General features: G+C 46.0%; 1 protein-coding gene and 1 non-coding gene across 14 annotated transcripts in view; both read left to right on the forward strand.

Annotated features, from left to right (window-relative positions):
- Positions 1-19,647, forward strand: part of LOC129621864 (neurexin-3-like) — a 300,739-nt gene that overhangs the window by 110,812 nt on the left and 170,280 nt on the right. For 7 of the 13 annotated variants that reach the window (XM_055538781.1, XM_055538783.1, XM_055538780.1 and 4 more), the window contains exon 3: positions 3,160-3,177. The exons of 2 other annotated variants lie outside the window; for them this stretch is intronic. In XM_055538781.1, the coding sequence (XP_055394756.1) occupies positions 3,160-3,177 (18 nt within the window). Of the gene's footprint in view, positions 1-3,159; positions 3,178-7,643; positions 8,594-19,647 lie in introns of those variants that run through there. 4 more of the 13 variants (XR_008699761.1, XR_008699738.1, XR_008699750.1 and 1 more) reach the window with 4 other exon arrangements.
- Positions 12,775-12,846, forward strand: TRNAG-GCC (transfer RNA glycine (anticodon GCC)). The gene has a single exon. It is a non-coding gene; the product is annotated as a tRNA-Gly (tRNA).

Consider the following 19,647-nt stretch of genomic DNA (forward strand, 5'->3'; position numbering starts at 1 on the left):
AAAGAAATCCCAGGGCTGATCTCCTTCAGAATGCACTGGTTGGATCTCCTTGCAGTCCAAGGGACTCTCAAGAGTCTTCTCCAACACCACAGTTCAAAAGCATCAATTCTTCGGCGCTCAGCCTTCTTCACAGTCCAACTCTCACATCCATACATGACCACAGGAAAAACCATAGCCTTGACTAGACGGACCTTTGTTGGCAAAGTAATGTCTCTGCTTTTGAATATGCTATCTAGGTTGGACATAACTTTCCTTCCAAGGAGTAAGCGTCTTTTAATTTCATGGCTGCAGTCACCATCTGCAGTGATTTTGGAGCCCCCAAAAATAAAGTCTGACACTGTTTCCACTGTTTCCCCATCTATTTCCCATGAAGTGATGGGACTGGATGCCATGATCTTCGTTTTCTGAATGTTGAGCTTTAAAATCACCCCCTATTCCCCTCTCCCGCCACCACCCCTGCCTGCCCAAATCTTTGCTGTTTCATTCTGTTGGTCAGAATCGAATGCAGAAATTCAGGTCACTCATTGCTTCTTGGAACAGGTGCCAGGTGACACAATATCTCTCTTTTCTTCAAGTTGGACATAAATTCTTAGAGCTGCCTCCAGTGTGGTGTCACGGCCAAGAACCGAGCTTGGACCCTGACCACCGCCCCTGCCCCAGCTAAAGGGGTTTTTCTTGGTGGCCTTCTTGCTCCTCTTTTGCAAGAAGGGATGCTGTATTTTTTATGCAGGTCTAGAAGTGCGACGTATTAAGGCTTCACAAGGGAAAACGAAATAACAAAGGCATTTGTTTTGATCCCTGCTTCTTCTCACCTAGAATTTTTGAACTCCCCTTTGACCCACTTCTTGCTGGGGATTGGGAGGGAGGAAAGAGATCCAGGAGGGGAGGGCTGCGGCAAGGTCTTCATTCACAAGCATAAGTTGAACCCAAATCACTAAACAAAATACACCTTAATTCCTGTGGTCTCTTGATGTTTCCAGGGAGCCATCTGGTCAACATTTTTGGGTAATTCTGTCCCTGGTAATTCAAACTGATAACAATCAGCGCAGCTAACATTTATGCAGTGTTTGCCTTGTCCTGAGTTAAGTGGTTTACAAGTATTTAATCTCTTTTAATTCTAGTAACACTTACATGAGGGAGGCTGTGTTACCTTCCCATTTTATAACTGAAGAAAACAACTTAGAAGTTCAATGATTGACCCAAGGTCATCGAGTGGGTCAGGATCTGAACTTGGACTCTCTGTCTCTGTAATTTAGGGTTGTAACTATAGTGCCCAAATAGGCAATTTAGTGTTGAATGAACTTTGGGGCTCCAAGGTATCTTATCTCCCTTGGGTCTTGGTGTCCCCAGAGAGCGTGTTTCTATGAATAACAGTGCTGACCCTTTCACCACTGAACTCTACCACATTGAAATAGTTCGATACCCTGTTTAATGACGGGGTATTCTAACGACCACTGTTCTAGGCAGTCCATCAGTCATAGTTAATGACCTTGCTTAGTTATTTATGCAGCATGTTTCCCTTCCCACCTCTTCTATTTTGGCTCTTCCTCTTTGCTGCTACTCCACCCCTGAATCTAACAACTCACCAGAAAACCTGGAAGGGGGTGTGGCTGAGGAATGATTCAGAGCTCTCTATAGTCTCATTGGGAATATACAGCCTTCAGGAAATGCAGAGTGTGGGCTGGAGAAATGCCCGGCTGTTGCTGTGGGTTAAGTCAGTGCCTGGATTTTCCTGGGGGCAAAAGCCCTAAAGAACCTGTTGCCCAAAGAACCTGCTGGAATTTATCAAATCTGTTAGCCACAGGTTAGAGGTACACAGGATCATCCGTGATCCCCTCGTAGGGTTATCTGGGAGTCAGTCTCTCACTGCCTTCCCTGTGGCTTCAGGGGCTCATTTGAGCTTGCAAACTGAATTGATGTCACATGCAGCCTAGAGGGACCTGAATTTCAGTCGAATGAAGTATGGATTGGGTGGGATTCACGGGATCCAGGGCCTCTCCTAGGATTGTTCCCTGAACTAGCTGTGTGACCTTGGACAAGACTCAGCGTATTTCATCCTCCATCTTAACGAAAAAGAATTAAACTAGACAACATCCATGGATGTCCCAGACCCACCGTTGTCAGTGATTCTAAGAGGGTCACCCAGGATGGCCTGGATGGCCAGTGGTTTCCTGAAATAGCCCCATTGCTTCTCCCGAGCCGTAGGCTCTCTTACCAGGTCAGGTCTAGGGATTCTATTAACAACAAGGCTTCGGCTGCTCTGGGTTGGGCTTCCCCAGCATAATTCTATTTTACATTTGAGGGGAGGAGGAGGAGATTGTGTTCATGGAGATGGTGGGCATGAACCCGTTCTTCATTTTTTGAAAGCTCATTGGTTTAATTCAAATGTCAACCTTCCCAGAGCTGGATGTTTATTTGTAGTTGTCAGAAGTGATTTCCAATGGCGATTTCTGTCATTAATGATGGGGTGAAAAGCAAGGAGAAAAATGAAAGGGAGAGGCAGAATTTCAATTTGTGTGGCAAATGACCTACTCACACGCAATCTCATACACACACATCGCTGTCTGTGATGAAGAATGGTCACTGGGAATCCTGGGTCGGGAGGGAATTATAAATGTTTTGTGACCTTGTGTCCTTCAGTACTATGAGCTGAACGACGCTGCAACTTGCTGTTAATTCTTATACCTCTTTTCCTTTGTTCTTTAAGGGAGTGGTTTATCACTGTTTTTCTCTCTGTGCAGAAACCTTGCTTGACTTCTTGTCCAGTGTTCTGCATCCGGAGGGGAGGAAATCTGTTTGGGTGTGGGTATGCAGAAATCAACCAGAATATTTTAACCAATATTCTTGCAGGATCCTGGTCTGCTTGGCTCTTTGTGGCCCTATCTGATTCCTGGAGGATGTCTTTCCGGACAGATGTGAAGTTCAGCTCTCTTGCTACATGCATAGTGGAAAGGGAGCTTGGCCCCTCGGCTTGCATGGGTGGCTTTTGGGTGAAGGTAGAGCTAAATGCTCAGAGTCTGAGCATCTTTGGGGTCTTGCATGAACTTGATGGTCATGCAAGGGCACATTGCATTGTGTGTGTGTGTTGCTAACACTCTTCTTCTTTTTCTCCCTCTTTCTCGCCTCTCTGTTTCCCTCCCTTTGAAAATGCTGCCACAGATGTCAGTCAAGGTCCAGGTGAGTCTTTGTGTTTGCACAGCTGCTGTGGAAATTTCCCCTCTACCAGATTGTGCATGGTTTGACTCTGAGTGAGACCTTTTTCTAGGGACTCTACACAGAGCAAAAATCTGAACACGTTGCATTTTCATTGATTTAGGTTTATAAGACGTGCCTTCACGTCTTGATGAATTTGTATTGGCTACAAATTGATGAATTTGTATTGGCTTTGAAGAACCATTTTCAAACCAAAGGAATGTGGTTCCCTTGCTTATACAATTACTATCTTCTGATTAATATTTCTGGGTGAAGAAAAGAAGTGGAAATTGAGCATTTTTTGAAAATATTTTAAAAATATATTATTAGGATATGTATTCTCCAATTTAGTAAGCATTTTTGCCTTGTCTTCAAAAATCTACTTATCTTTAAGCTACTATCTTATAGCTTTAATTGGTTAAAGGTTGAAAATATGACATACTTAGCATGGAAAATATGATGTGGGTAAAAGAAGGTTTCTTTCTTTATATTCTAAGAATTGACTTTACTTTTCCACAATGGAAAAAGCAATATTTTTTTCTAATGGTTATATAACTAGTACATGTTCCCTGTTTAAAAAAAAAAAAGAATGAATGAATGAAAAATAGAAGAAAGAATAATGATTCTTGTCATTTTCATCAATGGACAACTGAATATTCATCCAGAGTCCTAATTGTAGGCAATGTGTGTTTATAGACAGATGTATGTGTACACACAAACATAGACTCATAGGAGAGTGATAGATAGATGATAGATATCAGGTGATATCTATAGATATCTATCTATAGATGATAGATGATCAGGTGACTTCTGATGGTTTCCCACCACACTAAACAGTATAGAACTTTGAGTTAAGAAGAATAACCCTACCAAATAAGAAGCGGGTATCATCTTTCTTAGGTATTTTCACATATATTTTCTTATTTAATCTTTTTAACATTTAATTCTCATAGCATCAATAGAGGAGAAGTATTGTTAAATACATTTTAATGTGAAGGAAATATAGGGCCTGATAGGTTAAGCAGCTTGTCCAAGATCATAGGGCTTGTCAGAGGACTGGAGTTTGAACTTGGGGCTTTCAGACTGCAAAGCCATGCATACTCCATTGGAACATGTGGGGTCTCATCCCTGAATTTCTTCACTTGAAGATCTCGTAAGTATTTCCTAATAGGACTATCATTTATTTTTGCTCAGAGGTAATGTGACTTTATCTGTAGCACCCTTTCCAAAGGAATTTATCCTTTATTGATTTTGAATATGTAAAAGAATCACCCAGACTTAAGTGGAGTTTCTGATCATTGGTCTCTATGCCATCTTACACAACATAAAAGGATAATATTGTCATCCCTAGCAAATACACAGGGCTTCCTCTGCCTCTATTGTCATCTGCCTGTCACTCACCTTTGAAAATAAGCAGAGTTTGAACCAGAGCACAGGACAGAATTTTCTAGGAAGATATCATTTAATTTATTCTATTTAATAATATTTTAATTCAGTCATTCACTGAGCTAATATTTATCAAGAACCTACAATGTACCAAGCACTGTTCTAGGCACTAGGGATGAAAAAGTGGGCAAAACAGAAGATCATCCCTGTCCTCATATATCTTTTACTATAGATACTATAGTATAAGTATCTATAGATAGAAGAAGACAAAGAACTGAAAGGCTTCCCTGGTAGCTCAGCTGGTAAAGAATCTGCCTGCAATGCAAGAGACTCCGGTTCGATTCCTGGGTCCAGAGGATCCCCTGGAGAAGGGATAGGCTACCCACTCCAGTACTCATGGGCTTCCCTGGTGGGTCAGATGGTAAAGAATCCACCTGCATTGAGGGAAACCTGGGTTCCATCCCTGGGTTGGAAAGATCCCCCGGAGGAGGGCATGGCAACCCACTCCAGTATTCTTGCCTGGAGAATCCCCATGGACAGAGTAGCCTGGCAGGCTGGAGTCCATGGGGTTGCAAAGAGTTGGACACGACTGAAGCGACTAAGCACAGCACAGCACAGGCAACTAAAAATATGTGTGTGTATGTATATATGTACATGTATATATATCAGCATATCTATTGTATCAGGTGGTGGGTAATAAGTGCTGTGGAAAAAAAATGAAGCAGGTAAAAATGAAGTTGCTAATTTAAAGAGGGGGGTCCAGGGAGGTCTGTCTCTCTGCTAAACTGATGTTTTCTAGGATACTCCAAATGAGGGAGTAAGCCCAACACCAAAATTTTTCGAGTGCCACTTGGCTGAACCCCTTCTCTTCCTGGTTCACGGCAGAGATGACCCAGGGTCTTCACCTAGACCTGTGTGTCTTATGTCCTGTGTAGCGGCTCCCTGCTCAGGTAATGCGTGGATGCCAAACCCCAACCTGCGTTTTGCCACGCCTGCACCCAGAGGGCAGCCTCTGACCCAGGGGCACCTTTCCCTAATTCTCACAGAAGGTGCCACACTGGCCCTGGTGGGGTGAAATGCCATGGACCCATAGGTGCCCCCTCCATCTCTCCAAAGGGGCAGAGGTCACCCATGAGCCTACCTTAGAAATAGCAGCGATCGCCAGCACAACACCGCACTATCTCAGCCTTATGGCCACTATCTCGTCTTGCTCTCTTGAAAACCCTCCAAGGCACACTGCCTGAGCCCCGTTTTTCTGTTGAGGGAGTTGAGGCCAGGAGGTGAAGTCCTGAGCTGAGTCCCCTGGCCAAGTGGGGGATTCCAGACTAATTCTGACCCTTCTCCATTCTACCCTTGAGGTGTCAAGAGCAGATTGCCCATTTTGCCTCCTCATTAACCTTTGGCTTTGTGTGTGTGTGTGTGTGTGTGTGTGTGTGTGTGTGGTTTCTGAGCCTGAAGCAAATCGCCGGTCCAGAAACTTCCCTTGCGGCCCTGGAGGTGGCAGGAGGCAACCTGCACTGCCCAGCCCTGGCTGAGGTCAGCAGGCCACCTCCCGCCTCTCGGCGCTCCTGGCCAAGCAATCTGGAGCCAGAGGGGCTGCGGCTCTCAAACGAGAGGCCTTTAGTGGTTCTCTGATTTTCTTTTTTTTTTTTCCCCCTTCCCCTCAGGAAGACAAATTGGGGATTTTATGAGCTAATGTAACTATTTATCCAGGGGCCGCTGGAAGACTGTAAAGGGACGATTGATTAATTGATTAATTCTACATGATGAGGAGATTGGTTAGAAGTAACCCTCCTGTAAAATACAGCTGGAGAAGGGGCCTGGCACTTCTCCTAAGGTCCGGGAGATGAGCTGGGGACTCAGCGAGAGTGTCCTGGTAGGAGAAAGAGGCAGGCAGTATTCAGATGGACTTCCATATGGGAAAATGCACAGCCCCTCCTCCTAGTCCTTGGGAGGGAGGTTCAAGATAACGAAGTGGCAAGAGGCCCTTGTGGTGCGCTGATGTGAAGGAGGGGAGGGACGCGCAGCTCTGATGCCTGCCATGCATTCTCTGGTTGACTCTTCACATCAGCCCCTCTGGGTCAGAATCCACACTCCAGAAGAGGACAAGGAGACGCAGAGAGGTCCAGTAACTGGTCACAGTCGCCAGTTGCTGGGACCAACCAGGATCTCAGATCTGTCTCCAAAGCCTGCGCCTTTTTCTTTAAAAACTCTGGTATTTTCAAGGCAGAGCTGTGTGCATCTTGGGCGTTTTTGCATTCCCAACTCTGCTTGGTGGATGGAGCATGGCACCATAGGAGGGCCTTGGAAATATTTCTTGAGCAGAAAGTATGGCCACAAGCACCGGGGCATTGTGGGTCTGCAGGGTCTCGAGACATGTCGGAGCTCCAAGGGCATCCTGTCTAAAGACTGCAACTCTCACTTTTCAGAGGAGGAGACGCAGGCCCAGGGAGGGGAAAGGGACATCTCCGAGGCCACGTACCCCATCTGGGGCCCTGAAGGGATTCCTGTCAGATGCTGAGCCCATGCTCCTGGCCGATAGGGTTTGTCTTTGAGCTGCCCTCCCAGCTCTGCCAAACTCTCAGTCCTCTCCCCACTTCCTGTGTGTTCCAGAACTCTCTGCCAAGGGGAGAGGAAGTGCTTTGGAGGCGAGAAAGAAGACGGGGTGGACGGAGGACCTCGGAAGCAGGAAGCAGGGCTGGGGCCTGTGGATGGGAGACCCCCTCGAGTCCTCTCCCTCCCTGGGGCAGGCGGGGGGTTCTGGTGGGGGGGCTGCTGTTTATAGTGCTTCACTGACAGCATCTCTGCTCCGAAGGGATAATTTTTCCGGCTCAGCCTGCTGATTAGAGCTGGAATTTAAATGAATGACGGTGACCTTGTGGAAGTGCCCTAGTTATTCAGAGGCCTGATGAGGGAAATAGGCCTCTTGCCTCGGTCCATCAGAACCCTGGCAGGTGTGGGAGGAGGGGCACCTGTCCGCCCGGGGCTGGGGGGACCTTGGTCAGCTGTGGCCGGAAGCAGCTGACGGCTTGTGCTCAGGCCTCCCTGTGCCTGCTCTGGATCTCTGCCCCTCCTTGTCTTCCTCCTCCCATTTAAGTCATCTCACTGCTGCCCTTGGAGAGGGGATCTGCTGACTTGTCCTGAACCCTGCTATGTCTCCAGGGAGTCCCTCATCTGGCCTGAGGGGCGCTGTTCACAGAAGACAGTGCCTGACACAGCTGACTTGTGTTTATGGACACAGAGGGTTTGCTCTCAAAGCTGGCTGCTGCTAGAGGAGACCCGACCCACAGACCCAGTAGCATTAGCGTCACCCAGGAGCCCGTTAGAAAGGCAGGATCTCAGGCCTCTCCCTAGACCTCTGCGTTTGACCAAGGTCCCTGGGGTCTGCCTATTAGAGCTGGAGAGACACTGACTTAAAATCCCCAGTCTCCTTGGGACCAACAGGGCCGTATTTATTAAGGAGAGTGCAGTACTCTTTTTGCTAAAGCTCTATTCCTGGTTTCACCTGCTGGGGACAGAGCAAAATATCCACTTTCTGGGTTGATAGGAGCTAAGAAGAAGAAGATTAGGGAAAGAAAAGAGAATGGATGCTGATCCACCACGTGGTCTGCACACATCACTGTTTGGGCCCTTCTCATGTATGTGAGGCAAGATAGCTCCCTGCTTTCATATGGCCTTTGAGTTGAGGGTGATTTTTCACTTTTTAAATAGTTGGAAGCAATCAGAAGAAGAAGAATTAGTGATGCAGAACTTTTATAAAATTAGAATGTCAGTGTTTACAAAGTTTTTTGGAACATAGGCCCACTTGTTCATTTCTGTATTGCCTGTAGCTGCTTTGCAAAAGCAGAGGGGAGCTGCTGTGATGTAGACACAGCTCTCTGAGCTGCAGAACCTAGAAGATTTACCATCTGGCCCTTTACAGAGGAAGTTTATCACCTCTGGCTTAGGGCATAGGCGTGGAGCCAGAGGCAGGTCGACACCCTGTCTCTATCCCAGCACAGCATGGCCTGTTCAGGTAACTTTTCCTTTGTGGACCCTACATTCCTCATCTGTAAAATGGGGACAACAAATACCTATCTCGTGGGACTATTGTGAGGATTAAATAAGCTCAAGCAAGTCAAGTCTTTAGAGCAGTGCCTAGCACAGAGTAAGCAATGTATAAATTAGCTACTATTGTAAGTTATCGCATTTGATTCTTTCCACATGTGTTTCCATTTTACAACTGAAAATACTTAGAGAAGTTTAAAAGCAAAATAAAACATTATTTTGCCTGTGTCTTGGTGCCCCTCACTGTTCAGAGGCATGCTTCCTCAGCTGTGGTGGTGTTCAGTCGCTCGGTCGTGTCTGACTCTTTGTGACCCTATGAACTGCAGCACGCCAGGCTTTCCTGTCCTTCACTATCTCCAGAGTTTGCTCAAACTCATGTCCACTGAGTCAGTGATGCTATCTAACCATCTCATCCTCGGCCACCCCCTTCTCCTCTGCTGTAGACCCCTCTAAACTGCTGTCTTCTCATCTCACACTTTCTCGCATCCATCCTGTTCTTTATGCTTTCAGTAAAGAGGTCCCTAAAGAGGTCCCGTCAGCTTGGATCCTGGCCACCACTGCTTTCAAGTGAGGCCAAGACATCCCAGTAAGAGGGTGGAAAGTGGACTGATATGTAGAGAGGGCCCCTCACGTGCCAGGCCTCCACCACTTCACAGATGATAAATATTGGTCTTTAAAACATTATATCCTTTGCCCCAGGCCAGAAGCACGTATGGCAGGCATCAGGATTTAAATGCAGTCTGGGATCTCTGCTTTGTCCTTCTGACTCTTTGCCTCTCACTTTCCCCACGAGTTGTGTGGCCTTAGGTAAATCATTAGCCTCTCTGGGTATCAGGTTTATTTAAATCACATGCCCTCTCAGGCTTCTTCCATTCTGAGGATCTGTGATTAGGCCAGTAACTAAGCCCCCTTGGGAAGAAGGACTCAGGAAAATGTCATCTCTTCCATTGCCAGAGACCGGCGGTTCCCAACTCCAGTGCTGCCCGGTGTATTTTTTGTCTTTTCTTTCCTGTTCCTTTGGGCAACAGTCCCATTTGCTTTTCTCTCTTACTTATTAGGAAAAACATCTGACATTTATTGAGCTTGTATTTTGAGCAGGGCACTAAAGTACTAAGTTTTCATATCTACCGGTTAATTCTTTTGACGTGTCCAAGATCCTGTTATTAGACCCACTTCACTCAAGAACAAACTGACTCTCAGGAATGCTAACTCATCAGCCCCACCCAGTAAAAAATGGTGGAGCAGGATGCAAATGTTGATGTGTCTGGCCCTGGGGATGTCTCATACGGAGTTCCATCTAGAGCATCCGCCCCATGAAAGTACACTCCCGTACTGTGTGGTCTCGGCCTGGAACAATGCCAGTACATCATAGGCATGGAGTAAATGCTTGTTCAGTGAAAGTGCTCCAGAATCAGCTTTTCACTTTACCCCACGTTCCTTTGAAAGACAGGCTGCTTTTTATTGGGGCTTCCCCGAGACAGAAGGTAACTCAGCCTTCTGTGTTCATTCAGTGCCCATCTCTTGGGCTCAGCTCAGTGGAGGCTGCAGGCTGTAGGAAATCCAGCACTGCTGTGTGTAATTGGATTGGAAAGGGGCCCTTGGCTGGGCTAACAGCGCTCAGCTCCCAGCCAATTGCCCGGCTGGGGCCCGGGAAGACCCCCTTGGCTCCCGTGGCCGTTTTTGATGAGTAAGTGTGAGTAAGGAGCCGCGTCCCAGCGTGCCTCCAGCTTTGGCTAACTCGAAGAAGCAGATCCCTTGGCCCTGGTGCCTCTTTGTAGAGCCTTTTAAAATTGCCTCCTTTACTGTCGTGGCAAGTCAGACTCACCAACATGCTGGCTGTGGTCCAGTTTGTTTCTCTGTTCTGGAGGGCAGGGTCAGAGCTGGAAAACGCCTGGAAGCGATCCTATAGTCTCAGTGGGTTAGTACCGTCTGTGCCACGGGTGTGGTATGGGTATATGCTGTGCCAGTGATAAGGAGCCATTGGTGGCATTTAGGAGGAAAGACCAATCAATGCTAAATGTGCTGCAATATATGGGAGAGTCCCACTTGAAGACTGCACTGCTCAAAATGCCATTGGTGAGACCAAAGAGAAACTATTCTGGACCAGTTCTTCCTTGTGTAGGAGAGAAAACGGAGGCCTCAGAACATCCATGTAACTCAGCTGAGTCACCAGCCTATTTATGGCAGCCTCGGAGACCCTCTCATTCTGATGACCTGCCTCGAGACGTCTAGAAAGGACTTGGGCTAAGCTAGTCAGTGTGCAGGGCTGGGCCTCAGGAACTAGCAGCTGAGTGTTGAGGACGGGAGGTGCCCTTGTGGGGTCACTTAGCCGACCGTGAGCATGGGGGCAGGCGGCTGAGGATGCCTGGGCAGGTGGTCTCCTAGAGCTGCCGGCTTCCTGGAGAAGTGCTGTTGGCAAGAGACGGGAGGGTGGGGCTGTGGAGGAGACAGGGCCTAGATATGCCAGTCTCCTGAATAACAACAGTGGCTACAAGCTTCCCAGCCCTTCCTGTGCCATGAGCGCTGAGGAGTGCTCTTTGCATGTGGTTGCGTGTGACTGTCCCAGTGATCCTAAGATATGTTACATGTGACATGCAGATATTTTATAGGAAAAGGCACAGAATAGTTAACTTGCTTAATATCCCAGTTAGCAAGAGACAGGGCTGGGATTTGAATTCAGATTTTGGATTATTTAGAGCAATGGTAAACATGAAAATTACCCGGGGACTTCCCTGGTGGTCCATTGGCTAAGACTCCGCACTCCCAAAGCGGAGTGCCCTGGTTCCATCTTTCCTCAGGGAACTAGATCCCTGCAGCTAAGAGTTCGCCTGCTGCAACGAAGACCCTGTGTAGCCAAATAAATAATAAAACAGTTAAAGTCATCTGGAAAGCTAATGAATGCGATCCAGTCTAACTGAAGTAAGACGTTGCTCCTAGGTAATCTGATAGGACCAAAGTTTGAAAACCATGTTTTCAAGGAAAGTGAAGGGACTTGAAAGCAGCAGTATTAACCACTATTGTATACCTCCCATGATGGAAGGGAGGATGGGATGAATGATCCCTACTTTGCCTGAGTTCCCATGGCACCTTAGATCACAGAGCTAGTGGAGCCTGCCTCATAATACCCTACTCGATAGCCAGCTGTTTATTGTCCCCCACGTGTCCACTCTGGCCACTGTGGGCTCTAGAAGGACAGGGAGAGCCATACTCTTGAGAACAGAGACTTATCCATGCCGGCACCCCACTACCTGGCATCCTGTGTGCGCTCATAAGCTTTGTTATTAGAATCAGCATTTCAGACATGGAAAGGACCCAAAGTTGCTGAGCTCTCTGTGCACCTAAGTTTTGAATCTCTTCCATATGAGCTTATTCAGACCTGAACCCCTGCGGGGATGAGGAACTCGTTGCTCCTTTAGCCATTCCGTTCTAGCAGCACTGAGTGTTCACAAGCTCTTCTTTATTCTGAGTCTCCATAGCTTTCACCACCTGTATTGCTTCCAGCCCTTGGAGACGCACAGAATAGATCTAATTACACTCCCAGTGTTTGAAGACAGGGCTTTTGTCTTTAAGGATTTTCTTTTCTAAAGGCCAAAACATCTCTAGTTTCTTTGGGCATTCTCATACAAGGGTTTTAAGTTCTTTCATCCAGGTCATTGTTCTCTGAAAAATGACAGTTTTCTTCGCATCCTTGCCCACACCACATACAGGTTCATGGACACGTTGCAACCGGTTCTCATTACACTGCTCCTTTTTTATAGACTTTCTACATCTATTAATGACCTTACTTTTATATAATGACTACAGTATTAAATTGAACTTAACATCACTGAGAACTTCTACTATTTCACGTGTACTGCTGCTAAGCCATTTCTTTCCCTTTTGTATGTGTGTAATTGGTGTATTTGACATGGGGCCGTGCTTTGATTTTGTCAAATTCATCCCTGGATTTTTAAAATCCAGCAGACCATGGCCTAGTTGGACACAATTATTTCATTTAACATATCCAAAGTCCTTTCCAGCTTCATGTCAGTCTTGAATAAAGAGCTATTTTAGAGAAGTTCATAACATTTGGATAGCAAGGACTTTCTCTTCTTTGGGAAGAGTCTTTTCTAGAAGCCATAATTGCTGATGCTTTACCCCTTAGGGGCTTCCTTGGTGGCTTAGATGGTAAAGCATCTGCCTGCCATGCAGGAGACCCAGGTTCCATCCCTGGGTTGGGAAGATCCCCTGGAGAAGGCAATGGCAACCCACTCCAGTACTCTTGTCTGGAAAATCCCATGGATGGATGAGCCTGGTAAGATACAGTCCATGGGGTGGCACAGAGTTGGACACGACTGACCTACTTCACTTTTAACGCTTGGAGTGACATGCTTGACTTTCTCATTCTTTCATGGTATTCATGAAAAAGAAACCCCACCCCACCTCCATCACCCTGCCCCCCCCACCCTGCCCTCCCAGGTAGACCAGATTGAGAAGGTGGCTGCAGACATTCTTTCTTCTTTCCTGTGGCTATGCCATATAGATGCCATGGGTGACTCATGGATGCCTCCGAAGAAATATTTTCTGTTCAGTCCAGGCACTGTGCTGTAAGAACAGAGTTGGTCTAGAGGCAAATAGTGAGTGAGCTAATACAGTAACATCCTACACAGGGCTTAGTGGTGAGGATGGAGTGTGGTGGCATCATGGAGGGACCAACCCAGAAGCACTTGCCCTAGAGAACTAGCAACAGGTGTTCCTCTGGACGCCATCATGATCATCAGCCCAGCTATTCACTCTGTCCCTAGAATTGTGCAGGGCTTGTGGAAAAGCCAACATCGTGAATGTAAACGGTTGAACTTCCCAAGTGTCAGTGTCAGATCATGATTGCTGTTGGGTGATTCAGCAAAGCCTCGTTTCATGACTACCTTTTTGATTAGGGGTGGTGTTCTCTGGATATCAGTTTGGACCATTGAAAATTGTCGTTTTTGTAGGTCAAAACCAGTCACATATCAGCAGGTTCATATGGTTCATCTCAGTAAGGAGTTGCTTGGCCTCTTCAGAGGTCAGCTTGGTACATAGAAACTCTGTGTCTTGGAGTTGGAATAGTTGTTAGTTATCTTCTAAAACCTCACTATGACAATCTTCTATGGCATTCTGGCAAGTGACACTTCCCCTGTCATTCCAACCTCTCCTTGCTGAATGTACGTGCTCTTTTAACTTGCATGTGCAACTTTAAAAACGTTTGAAGGCAGCACTCATGTCCTTATCTAGCTCTCTCATGTTTGGGCTGTACACAGCTGCTCCTTCAGCCATTCTGCATGTGACGTGCTTTTGGAACTCCCACCATCCGATTCTTCTCCCATGGACCTTCCCACCTCCTTAATGCCCCTCCTAATATATGGCAATGTTCTCTGAACCCAGACCCTAACTTTGGTAGTTAGTGCTGAGAAGAAGTGGAACTGGTGCCTTCTTTTTACTTGTGATTTTTTTGAGGGTTTGTGGGGAGTATGGAAGGTTGTGCTTAAGGGCCACAATTTCTATTTACCCCCTTAAAATTAAATTTCGCTTTTGTCCGCTCACATCTTTTGGACCCTGATTCTCAAGGCTAACGGGTTAGATATTTTTTCTGCTCTGGTTCATTACAACATCCAGACAGCATGTCATGGATGTTCTCAGCCAAGTCATTTGTCAAAATGCTAAGCAGGTCAAGGCTCTGCTGTAAGCCACTGGAGAACCCCAGGTAGGACAAGGAAACTGAAGTCCATGATGAAGGTCATGATGCAGGTCAGGGAATTGCCTGAGGAAGGGCTGGTGTGAGACGCAGCTGTGGAAGTGGGTGGAGTTTCCCTTCAGGCCCCGCCTCTTTCCTCTTAAGCTTCTCTCTCCGGTTCCAGCCTGTCCCGTTTCCCTCCCTCCTGTCCCGGGGCAGTAGACTTCCTCAGCCTGTGGCTGCGTGTCTCCATCCTTCCTTCTCACACGTCCTTGTGCCATTCCTGTCTCTGAAGAAAGATCTTAAGCTTGGCTTCCCGATGGCCTCAGGAACAAGGCCGTGCAATGACAGGGGCCTGAGTGCAGTTTGTGTTCAGAGTTGAATTTTAATGAGGGAAGTGGCTTCAGTTCAGTTCAGTTCAGTCGCTCAGTCGTGTCCGACTCTTTGCGACCCCGTGAATCGCAGCACACCAGGCCTCCCTGTTCATCACCAACTCCCGGAGTTCACTCAAACTCACGTCCATCGAGTCAGTGATGCCATCCAGCCATCTCATCCTCTGTCATCCCCTTCTCCTCCTGCCCCCAATCCCTCCCAGCATCAGAGTCTTTTCCAATGAGTCAACTCTTTACATGAGATGGCCAAAGTACTGGAGCTTTAGCTTCAGCATCAGTCCTTCCAAAGAACACCCAGGGCTGATCTCCTTCAGAATGGACTGGTTGGATCTCCTTGCAGTCCAAAGGGACTCTCAAGAGTCTTCTCCAACACCACAGTTCAAAAGCATCCATTCTTTGGAGCTCAGCTTTCTTCACAGTCCAACTCTCACATCCATACATGACCACAGGAAAAACCATAGCCTTGACTAGACGGACCTTTGTTGGCAAAGTAATGTCTCTGCTTTTCAATATGCTATCTAGCTTGGTCATAACTTTCCTTCCAAGGAGTAAACCTCTCTTAATGGCTTAGTAACCCCCAGAAAGGACCCAGGAAGGGAAGAGCTTCATATTTTAGTAGAAGCTGGGGATGGAGATGGAGGAGAGGGAGACGGTGACCAGTTATTTAAAACAGTTACCCTGGGGGCTCCTTCAGTCATGCTGTACCAGGATCATAAATGGAGTTGAATTCATGTCCAGGCGCTATTTTCTGGTCCTGAATTGTTCAAGATGTGTCTTCTTGCTTCTCCACCAGCACTGAATTAAGGCAGGGTAGCTAGTAGTTATCACAGTTATCATCCAGCCTGGAGAATCCATCTGCTGGTTTAGCATCCGCATTTCACCGCTTACTAAGTAGTGGGATTTTGGCTCTAGGTCTTATCTTCCTGACCTGTAAAATCTACATTACAACAATGCCTTTCCCACAGAGATGTATTTAATGTTACGTGACACTTAGCATGTCTGGTATATGTTAAACAGTCAACAAATACTAGCCACTGTTACAGTTCTGTCCTTTTACCAAGATAACTGAATTTCCTCTCTTTTAAGTGCTTAACATGCTACAATGTGTATTTTTTTCTTTCCCCTTCCCTCTTTTCCGAATTCACAGTCACTCCGCAGACACAGGGTCACTGGGGGCTTCTCTCTTTGTCAAGCCCCACCCCTTGCTACCTTCACCATCTCCTTAGCTCCTCCGGAAATATGGGGTGGATGTTTCCATTACCTTCTGATTTTATGTAATTACTCTTTTTAAAAGTCCTTGTCGCTTCATAAAAATTCAACGTTGGCACTTGGCACTTACAGCAATTAGTGACATTTCATTTCTCCACTTCAGTATGGAAAAAGAGATGATATGTGTGGATTTTACAGGGGGAGAAAAGTTATCCTGCAAGTGAATGAGAGAGAAGTCTTGGCAGAGATAACTTGCTTTTTTTCCTTCCCGCATCTTTTCTCCTCCCCCATGAATGACTTCCTCCCTCCCCTGAAATACTTTCTCCAATTACTCAGCCAGAATGAAGGAAGGAAGAAGGATTAAAAACCATCAGAGGGGAGTGGGTTATTAGAGGTTTGAGGGGGAGACAGTATTAGCTTCAGTGATGGAGGCCTTCTACTTCTGGCCTGCCTCCTGAACAGTGCATCTTCCTCGCCTGTTCCAGCAAATGGTCTCTATTCTCTACATTAGTCATTTTCATGACAGGCTTCATAATGGCCACAGCCACTTACAGATGACTGCTTTTGTAGCCATTCCATTCTCTCCAGCTGCAACTACCTCCACAGGGATTTTCCCAAAAGGTGTAACATAGTTTAGAGGGCCATATGTGTATTTTGCATATAATCTACATAGGATTTGCAGCCTGTTCTAAGGTACTTTCTACTTTGTATGTCTTACCTATTGGCAGTCTTTTTCTCTTTTTGTTCTTGACCCTGTGGACCATGATCCATGGGACTCCTCTGTCCATGGGCTTCTCCAGGCAAGAATACTGGAGTGGGTTGCCGTGCCCTCCTCCAGGGGATCTTCCTGACCCAGGGATCAAACCCATGTCTCCTGCATTGGCAGACGAGTTCTTTACCACTAGCACCACCTGGGAAGCCCATGAACCACAGATAGATAGGCACAGAAAGTGAGGTAGACAGCACTAGAAATTGCCATGTCCTCCTCCAGGGAGAAAGAGTGAAAGAAAGAATGAAAAATATCAGACATCTTCATGGGATCCAGAATGGTCCCTGAACCCAGCTAGGTAGCACTTTGACAGAGTGTGACATCTAGCTAGGAGACATTTCAGTTGCTTTCTAATTTTTATAATAATTTTTTTAAAGGCATTGTAGTTCCATAAGAACTCCGTATAGAAAATTCTCCATATTCTGATGATCAAAGGCTCATCCTAGGCCAGTCCCTATTTCTTGCCCTCCTTAGATGAGATTTTATGGGATTGGCTTTCGAAGCTTTACTGAAGGTCTGTTGAAATCCAGAACTGATGGTGGGATTGTTTTGGACAAACGTGGTGGTTTTTCCTTTGCTTCCCTGAGCCCCCTGTTCCAGCCCATGTCTTGTCTTTCAGCATCCCTTGAATATCAGGCTCAGATTAAATGCCAAGCTCCAAGTCCAGCTAGGTGCTAGTGCCAGGGCCTGATGTGTGGTCTGAGGGGCTGCAGCTGACCTTCCATCTCTGAGATTAACAAGAAACCCCCCTCCTCTTTTTCTCATCAGCCACACACATATCACACAGCTAGCATAGATTGCTTTTCCTTCCTTGTTAATTATATCCTCAGTGAAGGGTTTTTTTTTTTGAGCATTATTTTTCTGTATCTATATTGGAAAGCCATATAGTTCCTTTTTCTTTTTGAATGTAAAATTTTACTTTAATGTTGGAATATGCATGAAAAAAAAGAAACTCTGGGATACTTTAATAATCCCCATCCCTCCCAGATTAAGACTCAGGGCTCTGGCCCCTTTTTATTTGAGGCTTAATTCACTTATATGGGCACAGACCCTTCTCTTTCAAGAAGGGGAGATGATACACTTTTACATTTGCCCTGACTCTCTTGCAGACCTTATTCCTGTAATGTTAAATGCACCTTAGACTTTTTGCTTCAGTGATTCTTCTGTTTCTCCAGCTTATCATGCCTAAAACAGAATTCATTATCACCCTCATTCCAGATCCATCTCCCAACTCCATCCCACCTTCCTGTCTCTGACAGCGCCTCACTCAGTCTGCCATCCATTCCTCCCCTGAAGCATCTCATCGGTCACCCAAAGCCTGTTGAATCCTTTTCGCCCTTTCCTTCCTGCTGCCTCGATACTAATTTCGGCCCTCTGCCTATGACAGATCTCTGTGCCTCTCTCTCTTTCCCCTCTAATCCATCCTGTCCACACCATTGCCAATACGATCTTCCCCAATGTCATTTTCCCCAGGGCATTCTCCTGCCCGTGAGCCCTTGGTGTCTCCCATCAGCTGCAAGATCAAGTCCTTTCTTCTTACCTTGGAAACTCCAGGCCTTCATACAATGGTCCTTAAGATCACCTTTCACTTCTTCCTTCTGTGAACCATTTGTGTGTGTTCATTGTTATTTTTGATTTAGGTCATACCTGAATGGTCTAGTGGTTTTCCCTACTTTCTTCAATTTAAGTCTGAATTTGACAATAAGGAGTTCATGGTCTGAGCCACAGTCAGCTCCTGGTCTTGTTTTTGCTGACTGTATAGAGCTTCTCCGTCTTTGGCTGCAAAGAATATAATCAATCTGATTTCGGTGTTGACCATCTGGTGATGTCCATGTATAGAGTCTTCTCTTGTGTTGTTGGAAAAGGGTGTTTGTTATGACCAGTGCATTTTCTTGGCAAAACTCTATTAGTCTTTGCCCTGCTTCATTCCGTATTCCAAGGCCAAATTTGCCTGTTACTCCAGGTGTTTCTTGACTTCCTACTTTTGCATTCCAGTCCCCTATAATGAAAAGGACATCTTTTTTGGGTGTTAGTTTTAACACCCAAACAGTGGAAGTGAGAAATAGATTTAAGGGCCTAGATATGATAGATAGAGTGCCTGATGAACTATGGAATGAGGTTCATGACATTGTACAGGAGACAGGGATCAAGACCATCCCCATGGAAAAGAAATACAAAAAAGCAAAATGGTTGTCTGGGGAGGCCTTACAAATAGCTGTGAAAAGAAAAGAAGCGAAAAGCAAAGGAGAAAAGGAAAGATATAAACATCTGAATGCAGAGTTCCAAAGAATAGCAAGAAGAGATAAGAAAGCCTTCTTCAGCAATATATGCAAAGAAATAGAGGAAAACAACAGAATGGGAAAGACTAGAGATCTCTTCAAGAAAATCAGAGATACCAAAGGATCACTGACCTAGAGCCAGACATCCTGGAATGTGAAGTCAAGTGGGCCTTAGAAAGCATCACTACAAACAAAGCTAGTTGAGGTGATAGAATTCCAGTTGAGCTATTCCAAATCCTGAAAGATGATGCTGTGAAAGTGCTGCAGTCAATATGTCAGAAAATTTGGAAAACTCAGTAGTGGGCACAGGACTGGAAAAGGGCAATTTTCATTCCAATCCCAAAGAAAGGCAATGTCAAAGAATGCTCAAACTACCACACATTGCACTCATCTCACACGCTAGTAAAGTAATGCTCAAAATTCTCCAAGCCAGGCTTCAGCAATATGTGAACCGTGAACTTCCTGATGTTCAAGCTGGTTTTAGAAATGGCAGAGGAACCAGAGATCAAATTGCCAACATCTGCTGGATCATGGAAAAAGCAAGAGAGTTCCAGAAAAGCATCTATTTCTGCTTTATTGAATATGCCAAAGCCTTTGACTGTGTGGATCACAATCAACTGTGGAAAATTCTGAAAGAGATAGGAATACCAGACCACCTGATCTGCCTCTTGAGAAATTTGTATG

Source organism: Bubalus kerabau, chromosome 10, assembly GCF_029407905.1.
Source record: "Bubalus kerabau isolate K-KA32 ecotype Philippines breed swamp buffalo chromosome 10, PCC_UOA_SB_1v2, whole genome shotgun sequence".
Classification (NCBI taxonomy): Eukaryota; Metazoa; Chordata; class Mammalia; order Artiodactyla; family Bovidae; genus Bubalus; species Bubalus kerabau.